The sequence below is a fragment of the Populus euphratica genome, unplaced genomic scaffold, assembly GCF_000495115.2.
Source record: "Populus euphratica unplaced genomic scaffold, PopEup_1.0 scaffold7.1, whole genome shotgun sequence".
Lineage (NCBI taxonomy): Eukaryota > Viridiplantae > Streptophyta > Magnoliopsida > Malpighiales > Salicaceae > Populus > Populus euphratica.
In genome coordinates, this window is record NW_011499871.1 from 1,146,147 (window position 1) to 1,157,082 (window position 10,936).

Genomic DNA, 10,936 nt, shown 5'->3' on the forward strand with positions numbered 1-10,936 from the left:
CAAAATCTTAAATCACTAACCGGAACACATGTAATAGACTGAAATTCATTCTGACAGAGTGGGCAAAGGTTCGTGATTGTGGCCCAATTGTCAATGCAACCAAAACAAAACCTGAAAAATTCCCAAACAAACCCAAGTGATCATCTTCACTGCGCATCATTCAGTGCAATTGCATAATCTAACAAAAAATTCAACCAAAGCTCAAAACCTTCATCTCTCTCTAGTAAAACGAAATTGCAAGAAAGAAGTTGAATTAATAATAATAAAACAACATGTACCAGTGATGGCAACAATCGAGAACGCCCCGGTCAATAACAATATCCATGCATATCCCACATCTTTCGCCCTCAAAATTATAATTATCCTGCAAATTATAAAAATGGAAATAATATTTATGTTATTGGCTAACAAAAATAATAATAATAAGCAGCAGCAGCAATTTTGACCGAAAAAACATCTAATTAGTGCTTCTAAACAGAAATTTCAGCACTCAAAACTAGAAAATCCGAAAAAAAAGGGCAAAAAAATTGATATTAAAATAAATCAGTGATATTAAATGAAACTTACATGAATATTCTCGTCAACTTCAAGAGGCAATTCTTCTTCTAATATTCCACTTGTAACAAAATCCACCTCCATTATCATAATAATCTCGATAATAATTAAAAAATCTAAAGAAAACACCAGAATTTAAAAAATTAAGACGCGATTAGAAATTAACAAGAATAATAAGCTAAGGGGACATGAATTAAAAGATTAGAAAACCTTACTTCGAAGATCAGTGAATAAGAATGAGTAATCGGAAGGGCAAAAAGGGAAATTAGAGAGGAGAGATCACCTGTGAGTGAGAATGAGAAAGCGCCATTAAAGAAGCAGGGGACAGACAGATTTTTATTTTATTCTTGTTTTTTTTTTTCACCCTTTGCAGGTTTCGCACAATTGAAATGCCAAAACGTTTTATTTTTTGGGTTCTGTTGACTTCTTTTGAATAGCAAAGCGAGCTATTTTATTCTGAGACCTAGTTTGGGCCTAATAGTTCAAAAGTGAGGTTTTGGGGTCCAGAATTAGAAAGTGGATTGATTATGTAGTAAGAGCCCTAAAATTACTATTACACTTGCACTTACACTTACATTACACTGTAAATTATATAAAAAAACACTAAAACAGAGCAAGAAATCCATGCGCACTATGGATTAAACAGTGTTTCTCATTGATAATTTTATTGATCTCCCAGGATATTTGGTTTGTGTGTGCAGTTGAGTTCTTGCAAACGTGGCTTGTTTGTTATCATAATTTTATTTTTTTTTCATTTTTGTGTTTTTGTCTCAAAATAGGGTGAGGGACAGACACCAACATACAATTTTCCTCTCATGTCGTCGATCTTCCCTTTCCACCAACGATCCTCAAACCGATCGCCAGCCCACATCGCCTCTCCGTGTTAGAAAAAGGGTGGGGATTTTTGCTTCGAGGATCGGTTGTCATCCAAGGAAGAAAGGTTTTTGATCTCTTCTTTGCTTTGCTTTTAGGCTTTTTTTCAGGGTCATTGGGCACAAATGAACTTTTTTTAAAAAAAGAAAACAGAATTGTCTTCTATGGTGTATGCCCTTTCGCTTACTGTTTTAATAGCCCAGATTTTACATGATGCATTATGATGAAGGAATACATGATTGACAGGAGCTAAAGGACAAAACAGCCATGAGCAGTAGATGAAAACTACTTTTCAACTCGAAAGCCTTGGGGAAATTTCTTGCATTCTTGCTGAAATAATGGGATGGTATATTATTATAAAATTATAATTGCAAAAGTTTGAAACTCGTCTCTTAAGAAGGAAAGATTTGGACTATACATTTGAAGTTCATTACCCAATAGAACCATTATACAGAATATTGTATTTCCAACAACCTGCAATGATGCTTGAATAATTGCTATCACAATAACATTTGTTCATTTTCATTCATGTGCACCTTTTTACATGGATTTTCTATAGTTTTTTTATTTTCTTTTCTAAACAAATATGGAGTATTTAGCAAAAAATGGATTTTTCAGGGGCAATATTCTTAAAGCATCGAAGAATTGGCTGGAGAGAAATATCCAAGTCATTGTTTTTACTGATGGTTGGGGATGTTGGTTGCCAGGTATTGATGCTCATAAATTTATTTACAAATTGGATGTGCATACCACTTCTTATCTCTTAACGAGTGGATCATCGTTAATTTGATTGATGCGATTGTTTTACATTTGTTAAGGAATGGGAATCCCAATAGGAAAACTCTCTCTATAGACAACATTAGGAGCATTACGTCCCTTTGCAGTAAGGTTTGACATATTCTAACCACTGGTATATTTGATTTTGATATTCTGTGTTTTTGGATGGATGAGTTTGGAAGCTTCTGGTTCCAGAGAAAAAGGGATAAATTTTCTATCAAATGTACAACAATTTCATTCACTCATTTTTTTTATATTATTTAGACACGCCTCAATTACTGTCTTACTAGAGTTATGAGTGGTCCCTTGCTGTTTAGTTACTAAAACCTTCCAATTGTATTCAATATATGCAGTGCTTGCCTGTAGCAATTGATTTTGGCACAAACAATGAGAAGTTGTTGAATGATGAGTTCTACATTAGGCTTGGACAAAAGAGGGTAACTTTATAGGTAGAGTAATTTTACTTTATTCCATTTCCAATCGACTGATATTTCTTCTTTTCTTTTCTAGATTTTAAATCATTCTACGTCTCGAGATTTTTGTTTTGTCATTTGTTGTGGTTTAAGAATATGCAGAGCTTCTATATGAGTTTAGGACTGCAGTTGAAAAGAACTATGGAGAAAAGTTCCTTACACAGGTGATGCACAACTGTTCTCTTTTATTCGTTCCGGGGAAGAAAACTGCATGCACAAACTTAATGGTCATATAAAAATCTTTCAAATAGAATAGGTGATATAGAGAAACATGTTGAAATGGCAAACCAATTAAAGCAATTAGTCGATGATATTAAGGAAATAGTGATTAGAATGAAATGATTTTGATGAGTCTGGGTTTGCAATAGATTAACCTGTCTGCTTTAAATCCTGCACTCTAGCTATTTGACAAATATGGTGAAAGAAACCTGCCTATTTTACTTGAAATGTTTTGCCTGGATCTCATGCTTGATTTTTGTTCAATTGTTCTTCAGCTCCTAGGATCCTTGCATTCAAGGTCTTTCCCCCCTTAACTCTTGCAGTCCACTTTTCTCCTTTGTTTTAAGATTTTTCTTTTTGTGGTCGAACTGATTAACTTATTGGTTCTTGACTAAATGGACTGTAGGCCAGGTGCATTATTTTAAAACTTGACAAGGATTAAACTGAAAAAAAATTATAGGAGCACTATTATTCTTGAGTGGTCTTATGGTGTTGCTAGTTGAACATGTTACGGAGCCAATGAGAATAAGTGACGCTAGTACAGATGAGGGGCTCAAAGGACAACCACAAAAGAACACAAATTAGAAAAAGAAAAAGAATTTAATGAGAGGAATATTGCAGTTAAAGTTGGCAGGGTGCATTTTGATTGGTTAAATTGTTGTGTTTGTCATTTCTTTCCACTTATATTTAGAAATAAGAGGTGTCTCAGGATCCAAGAATTCAGTTTCTTATGATGCCATGCCATGATGACTGGATGAATGCTCTCTCTTCTATTCTTATTCCTAAAAAAAGCTAATAATTTTCTCTTTGCGTAGGAAAGTCTATTGCCTCATAACTTTATTTCTGCAATCTGCAATTAGAACATAACATTACAACCCCTGTCAATGTCTTATTATGTTAGATTTCCCTATACATTTGGGATATTCGGAATATATGCTATCAATTGATCTTTGTTTGCTAGGTGCGAAAGCAAAGCTGACCAGATCAACATGGTTGATCTTGCGAGGAGGTCTCTTTTCTTGGACTAGAGAGGTAGATCACCTTGTCCTTGTGGCTCCGAGAAGATATAAAAATGACTTGGCTAATGGACTTCGAATATTTTATGCATCTGAACAACATATCCGGCTTTATTCTTGAAACGGATCCTTATTTTTCTACCATATGTACCTCTGCCAATGTTATGTAAACCTTTGGTCGTGACAGCATTTTTAAGTTGTAAAACAAGCGCGTTGGTTACATTGATGAAAGGTCAAATTTAACTAATTAAGCATCAGTGACTAAGAGAGTTAAGCATTACAAGGCAACATCTTAGGCCTTATTCAATGTGCAGTGCTGCTTTAAATGCTTGGTTTGTTGAGAAAACATGATGCAGAATGGAAATTAGGTCTGAGCTAATAAAATGAATCAATTACTATGAAGCCTTTGAGTGAATTCAGAAGCATTGATGCATTCATGAAGTTTTTCTGAGATGGTTTCCATGAAGTTCTTTCGAATAGTTCCACTTTATAATTGTAATGTTATAATCCAAGCATCTCTTCAGAATCCTGAGTAATCAAATGTTGTGCGACTTATGGTTAGTGGAGGATTCTCTGTATATTTATCAACATTGATTTGAGATGTTATTGGATTTGAAATCTGATGGTAAATTCCCAAGTTGATTTTGTGTGGAAGCTCTCGAGTAGAAAAATGAAGTAAAATTTTCCTATCAAGTATTTTTTTTTTATGTGAAAAAGGGGCTTGGAAACGGCTGCACATTCATTTTTTTTATATCAAAAAAATGTTTGATCTCACAGTAAAGCGCTTGTCAATCAATTAGATTTTAGAAATTAGTTGTTAAGATTTTACTTGCAAATAGAAATAATGGTGTCTGTAATTTTTGGAAGCTCAGAAAAAATTCCCCCCGTGATATAAGTTTGTTTAATTTAAAATTTAATTAGTAAATGTATATATATATTAATTTCTTAAATTAGTTTAAAATATATTTGATTTGGCATTTTTTAAATTCCATTAAAAGTTAGTTTTGTTTATTTTCAAATAAGATTATAGCAACCCATCATTCTTTTTAAAAGAAAATTCTTGGCTTTTTATTGAATATTTATTTTTATTATCATATAATTAATTAAAATTTAATTTTACAAAAGAAACAAAGAAATTGAACCAGTGAGATTTATGTATGATCTGAGGTGTGTATTTAACAGATCTTAATTTTTTTATTTGATTTTGAGTTTTTATTATGATTAAAATATATTTGATAGTTATAAATAAGATTTTAGAGGTTCAAATAATTTTTTTTGGTGGTGTTATGTTTATGTAGGGAGGGTGTTTAAAAAACAGGTTGGATTTCATATTTTTAGGGCGTAAAAACTTGGACCCTAATTTCCTTAATTTCCAAGTTATAAAACCACTTTCGGTGATTAAAAAAAATCAAATAAAAAAATTGCAAATAGATGATGTTTTGTTTGTTTAGACATACAATATGTTATATTTTTTGTTTTTAAAAAAATAAAAATGAATAACGTGTTAAAAAAAAAAGAAAAAAAAAGAAGCTAGACATGACCTTCAAACTCCAAGAACATGTGTTCTTTTAATTTTGGTTCAAGCGCACCAACTTATCCTTCCAACCCAATCGCGCCTGGTTTTTATTTTTAAAATAGCCTTTATCTTTTATTATTTTTATTTTATTATAAAATTATTTTGAAAATAAATTTATTAAACTGATGTTTGAATAATTATTCAATTATGTTATAAATTACAAATAATGTTAGAGATTTTTAACTACCTAAATGATTATTGTGAATCTAATATGTATATTTTTTTATAAAAATAATTGCTCATTAATATTCAATGCAAATAGTTGTGTTATGTTTTCTTTTCTTTCGCTTTTTTTAATTCGATTTATTTTCAATTGATTTCTTGAATTCCGAGATTATTTTCAATATTTTAAAAAATAAGGTTAGGTTTTCTAAAAGATTGGTGTGAAAAATAACTCCTCTTCTTTTAAACAACTGTAACGGTGGTCAGCAGATTCTTTCAATTAACAAAAACAAGGTGAAAACAGTTTTAGTACCTGTGTTAATTTAATGCCTTGCGGCCCACTAACACTGTAGCTTAAGCCCACAGTGCTGCACTCCCTCAGCCCAGTTTTAGTGACCCATCCATTTTGCTGACACCCACACTCTCTCACCCCATTAAAACTAGATTTTCTTCTTCTTCCTCGGCCATATTTGGCATTGCATTCACAATTCTTTTTGTACAAAATTTATTTATTTATTTATTTTTGTTTAAAATGAATTTTTAATTTTTTTATATGATTTTGATGTGTTGATATAAAAAATCAATTTAAAAAAATAAAAAATATTATTTTAATATGTTTATAAATTTTTTTGAAATATTTCAAATAAATTTTTTTTTTTTCAGAATTGTCATGTTTATTTTTTAAATTTAAAGTGAAATATATGTTTCTTGCACCTAATATGAATGTGTTTGCTTTTATAGTAGAAGCCATGTTTTATAAAATTTTAATTTTTTATATTTTTAAATTTTTTAATATGTTAATACTAAAAATAAATTTTATAAAATAAAACATATATATATATATATAAAAACCAATACCGCGTATCAAACACTAGATCAACAGGCACTTACTGTAGCAAACACCATGAGCTGGGCCCACTGTTACTGATATGAGGAAGAAATTAGGTACAGGCACCTACTTTAATTGCAATTCGATCCTCGAAGCTTACGTTGACTGTACTCTTAATATAGAGACTTGACTCAAAATGATAAAAAAAAGATATTATTGTTATTTATCTGGTATTTATAGACGAGCCTAGGAATACCATGATCCTTTATTTTTTAATGAAGTCACTGTTTTTTGATTGTCAACCTTTGAGGATGAACGTGGCCGTGCTGCAGGATATGTGGTGTGGCGGCGTGTGAGGTGGCGTTACAAGAGAAACAAACGTTGAATATATAGAATGCCCAATGCTCTTTTTTTCTTTTTTCAATTAAAGAAATGAAATTATTAGTGTTTTAAAAATGGAGGCAAACCGGAAAGATGGAGAAAGAGGAGGATGGCATTAATTAATATAAAAATACAATCCCAGCACAAATGAATAGCCAGAAGAAACAAGCTTCTGTGAATGCAGCAAGTGAAATTGTCAACTCCTTTTTTATTCTAGAAGCAGCAACTTCCTCCCCAGGTAAAGGTATCCAGCTCCCTGCACGGCAGTTCTTGTTAGTTTTTTCCCCTCTCTGGTCATTGCTACATATGTGTGTGGTTAAATGAAAGAGATGAATCTTGAGGGCATAAAACAATCTCAAGTTCGACCCTTTTTGTAAAGGGGCTTTCTTCATGTTTTTGCAGTGGAAATTGATTTAGAAAAAACGTTACCTTCAGTGATTTATAAGTATGGAATAGTTGTTGGAGGATAAAGCATCTTCTTCTTCTTTTTGTTTCCTCTCCCCCTTCGTATTTGTGTCCTACTTGTGCAGTTGCAGCAACACTAATAGTATCATTCAGCGACCTGTTTGTGTATGTTTTTTTCTTTCTTTTTCAAGGTCCAGTGCTTCACAATTGATGAACTTGAACAATTAAAAGGAATTGGTGCCCACAAGACCATTATTGGCACTGGGGTACTTTGTGTTTTGACTTCAAAAAATGTAATCTGCTCTTGATTTTGTTGTGATAGAGTTGATTTATCACTCAACCTTGACTTGTTTGGTAAGTTAGATCTGTTGTCCTAAATGCTTCTGACACTAGAAATCTGGATTTTCTGCATGTAAACATTAGCCAAAGAAAATGCTGAATTGATAAAAATAATGCATAGACGCTTAATTGTGAGTCGGAGTAAGAATTTTCTGATATCAAATGATAGCAAAGCCCGCACAAGTCATGCATGAATTAATTAAAATTTGTCCATTATCATACATATTTATTGACTCAAATCAAATGCTCCTAAAGATCAGATCAACCCAATTTGATGCTATTGTAACAAAAGAAAGTGATATTTTATTTTTGCAGCCTTTTCAATCCACTGTTATGTTGGAGAACATATTTTCCAGCCAAAAGCACAAGAAATTACCCCATTCAAACTAAAATTATGTCTTATTGATTCATATTTGGTTTTGATGTGGCAGGAAATTTATTATAAAATCCAGGATTTGCTGCATTTATTACATAGAGACTCATTGGGATCAACTGCGTATAACTGTGTATCAGAATTATGGATGCTTTCAAAGGCTGTTTTTGCTCGACAAAAACCAGTAAACTACCGAGGGATGAGGATCCTATCATACTTGCTTCTGAAACACCATGTAAGTAGAAGGTTCAAGTGCCTTTTTTGTCAAATTTGATCATCTTAAAATCTGATGGTTGAATATTGCATGTATCCCGTTGCACTGAATAGCAGGACAATTATGAATACCGTGGTCAACTAGATAAAATCTTACCATTCCATTTCATGGATTCCATCCTCCATTTGCTGCACTTGCGTGGAATGGTTGCAGCATGCATCCCATGTTGCCAATGTTCTTTCCTGGTTCCTTTCTAGCCCATTGCTTGCATTTTTTTCAGCACATAGTGTGGTTGTTTTGGCATGGCAGCAAGTTGGCCACGTTATCCTGCCATTGTCAAGTAACCATGTATCTTCACTTAGTTGAATACATTTATGCTGCTGGAGTTTTTTCATACATTTAATTGCCAGCTGTAGGGCATATGATTGATCACAACCTGTCGATTAACATGTCTAGGTGTTTGATTTTTATGTCACAGTTACTGTCAACGAAATAGAAGCTTTGCATGATCTATTCAAGAAGCTAAGCCGTACCATAGTTGATGATGATCTTATTCACAAGGTATCTCTATCCAAGTTCATTAAGCTGTAACTTTTTCTTGATGATGAGATAATTTTGATCGTTTTATTTGCACCGTCAAATTTATGGTTCATCAAGGCTGAAGGTTGATCACAGAGGACTTTTTAGCTTGTCATTGGATCGTGAAAGATCTTTATTGTATTTGCTAATTTATCTGTCATTTCTGAGCAGGAAGAATTTCAACTAGCGCTTTTCAGTAATAGCAGTAAGCAGAATATTTTCTCTGACAGGGTGCGCACTATTTCATTTTTTGTATTCTCAATATTGCGTTTTTAGTTTCCAGTTTGTAATCTTTTGATTTTCTGTGTTCAAATTGCTTTCATCTAAGACATGAGATCCTTGCTTTTAAGGAATTATATATTATCTAGGCAATCAGAGAGCTGCGTCAGTAATACCGACATCCTGAAGCATTCAATTTCTGATAATTTTGTAAATGTTGCATTTTTTGCCTGGTCATTGAAGAGTCCATTTGTCCTCGTGAGTAGAGTGAAAGTTATGAACCGGTCTATTCTGGCTTCATATTATTCATCATCATAGTACTCCAACTAGTTTTCAAGCCACTCTAATTTCATCAAGCAGATAATATACACAATGTGTTTGCCATGCCAACCTATTGCAGGTATTTGATCTTTTTGATGCCAAGCATAACGGGGTAATCAAATTTGGAGAGTTTGTTAGGTCATTAAGTGTGTTCCATCCAAATGCTTCTGAAGAGGATAAAATTACATGTATGATATAATACGTGTGGATTTGATCTTTTCTGTATAATTCTTGTTTTGATATGATAAGTAATTTATTTCTACAAAAAGTCATTTTAGCCTGTTAACTACGATTTTCACCACTAAAAGTTGGGAATAATCTCCTTTCAGTTGCATTCAGATTGTATGATCTACGACAAACTGGCTATATTGAGCGTGCTGAAGTAAGTACCCAGCAACTTTCCCCTTGCCCTCGTTAGCTTTTCAAGAGTATCATAAAATGTGCTTATAACTAGAATCATTGCATTGATCATTTGCTTTTTCATGATGATTTCTAATGGTTATGTCAGTGAAGCACAGTATATTCAACTGTGTGGGAAGTATCATGAAAGCATCCTTGGTATGCTTTGTTAAATTTACAGGGCTGTGATTTCTAATCTTATTTTCCTTTCTTTTTATTTGTTTTATAATTTTCGACTACTTCATGAATTTCTCTCATGCTGGAAGTTGAAGGAGATGGTACTGGCTATTCTGAGTGAATTGGATTCTACACTTACCAATGACGCTGTTGATTCTATTGTGGACAAGGTGTCAAAATCTTTCAACAGTTATGATTTTTCATATTTCGTTCAATCTCCTAGACATTGATCTCAGTAAATCATATTCTTCTAGACAATGATTGAAGCAGATTTAAATGGAGATGGCAGAATTGATCCAGAAGAGTGGAAGGACTTTGTAACTAAGAACCCATCTCTCCTGAAGAACATGACTCTTCCATATCTAAAGTGAGTCCTCAAGATCTCTACATCATCAGTTCAAGTTTGTTCGTGTGTTTCATGCTATACCATCATATAATCTGGATTTTAAGCTCCATTTGTCATTTCTCTCTCTCTCCAACTACTTTTTGAGACTTTTGAGTCCGAAAAGGTCATGAATCATCTTGACAGTGCTGAAGTACACATCTGGTTGTCTCATGAAGAATATATGTTCAACATTTCTCCTTCTATTTTATAGTGGCAGGAGCTTCCATATTTTGAATTCCTTTTGTTTTTAGCTTTCAAGTACATCACGATACTTCTCTATATCACCTCTTGGTTTCCATTTTTCAGGGAATTAACACTAGCATTTCCCAGCTTTGTACTCAATACCGAAGTGCCAGACTACAAATAACAGGATGGTATCAAATTCTATTCCCATAAGATGCGGTAAGCATTAACATGGAGATGCTGGAAGAACCTAGGCTGCTACAGAGACGCCCTTTAAGTGCACTGCATGCACAGTGTAATTATAGTCAAAAGTATTCCTTTTCTGCTACTTTTAACAAGAAGTTTTTGAGCTTCTAATAAGCAAGTTTGGAGGTTTGTATATTGATGGAACATGCGTGAGCTTGGCTGTTCCACATTGTCTAGAAACTAACCATGTGATTTATGAAAGACTGATAAGCCAATAAGACGGGATTTTAACAAA

At 33.0% G+C, this 10,936-nt stretch overlaps 2 protein-coding genes and 1 long non-coding RNA gene across 9 annotated transcripts in view; 2 read left to right on the forward strand and 1 right to left on the reverse strand.

Moving 5' to 3' along the window:
- The window catches only part of LOC105127317 (RING/U-box protein), a 9,062-nt gene extending 8,121 nt beyond the window's left edge, over nucleotides 1-941 (reverse strand). Inside the window, exons 1-4 of the mRNA XM_011028569.1 lie at nucleotides 839-941; nucleotides 568-671; nucleotides 279-364; nucleotides 21-111 (exon numbers count right to left, since the gene is read on the reverse strand). Of these exons, the coding sequence (XP_011026871.1) occupies nucleotides 21-111; nucleotides 279-364; nucleotides 568-645 (255 nt within the window). The 5' untranslated portion in view covers nucleotides 646-671; nucleotides 839-941. The remainder of the gene's footprint in view (nucleotides 1-20; nucleotides 112-278; nucleotides 365-567; nucleotides 672-838) is intronic.
- Nucleotides 942-1,031: 90 nt separating this feature from the next.
- On the forward strand, nucleotides 1,032-2,991 carry LOC105127316 (uncharacterized). 4 transcript variants are annotated; one of them, XR_842600.1, is made up of 6 exons: nucleotides 1,032-1,087; nucleotides 1,335-1,495; nucleotides 1,675-1,774; nucleotides 2,047-2,135; nucleotides 2,247-2,316; nucleotides 2,559-2,991. It is a non-coding gene; the product is annotated as an uncharacterized LOC105127316 (long non-coding RNA). The 4 variants fall into 4 exon arrangements; XR_842598.1 differs by lacking the exon at nucleotides 1,032-1,087 and adding an exon at nucleotides 1,112-1,255; XR_842599.1 differs by lacking the exon at nucleotides 1,032-1,087 and adding an exon at nucleotides 1,112-1,242.
- A 3,779-nt stretch (nucleotides 2,992-6,770) lies between these two features.
- LOC105127315 (calcineurin B-like protein 7) lies at nucleotides 6,771-10,936 on the forward strand. Of its 4 annotated transcripts, none has more exons than XM_011028565.1 (9): nucleotides 6,771-7,105; nucleotides 8,037-8,213; nucleotides 8,671-8,753; nucleotides 8,943-9,002; nucleotides 9,391-9,499; nucleotides 9,641-9,693; nucleotides 9,977-10,057; nucleotides 10,142-10,254; nucleotides 10,579-10,936. In XM_011028565.1, exons 2-9 carry the CDS (start codon nucleotides 8,123-8,125, stop codon nucleotides 10,637-10,639), a joined length of 651 nt encoding a protein of 216 aa, XP_011026867.1. In that variant the 5' UTR covers nucleotides 6,771-7,105; nucleotides 8,037-8,122; the 3' UTR covers nucleotides 10,640-10,936. The 4 variants fall into 4 exon arrangements, with proteins under 4 accessions (XP_011026867.1, XP_011026866.1, XP_011026869.1 ...); XM_011028564.1 differs by having other exon boundaries at nucleotides 6,771-7,099; XM_011028567.1 differs by having other exon boundaries at nucleotides 6,771-7,099; nucleotides 8,119-8,213.

What these genes read in the sequence shown, in the direction of transcription:
- LOC105127315 (XM_011028565.1), top strand. Translation starts at nt 8,123, where the DNA reads ATGGATGCTTTCAAAGGCTGTTTTTGCTCGACAAAAACCAGTAAACTA. An exon ending in ATGATGATCTTATTCACAAG is followed by an intron (nt 8,754 to 8,942) that starts GTATCTCTATCC and finishes ATTTCTGAGCAG; the next exon opens with GAAGAATTTCAACTAGCGCT. An exon ending in GCTATATTGAGCGTGCTGAA is followed by an intron (nt 9,694 to 9,976) that starts GTAAGTACCCAG and finishes TCATGCTGGAAG; the next exon opens with TTGAAGGAGATGGTACTGGC.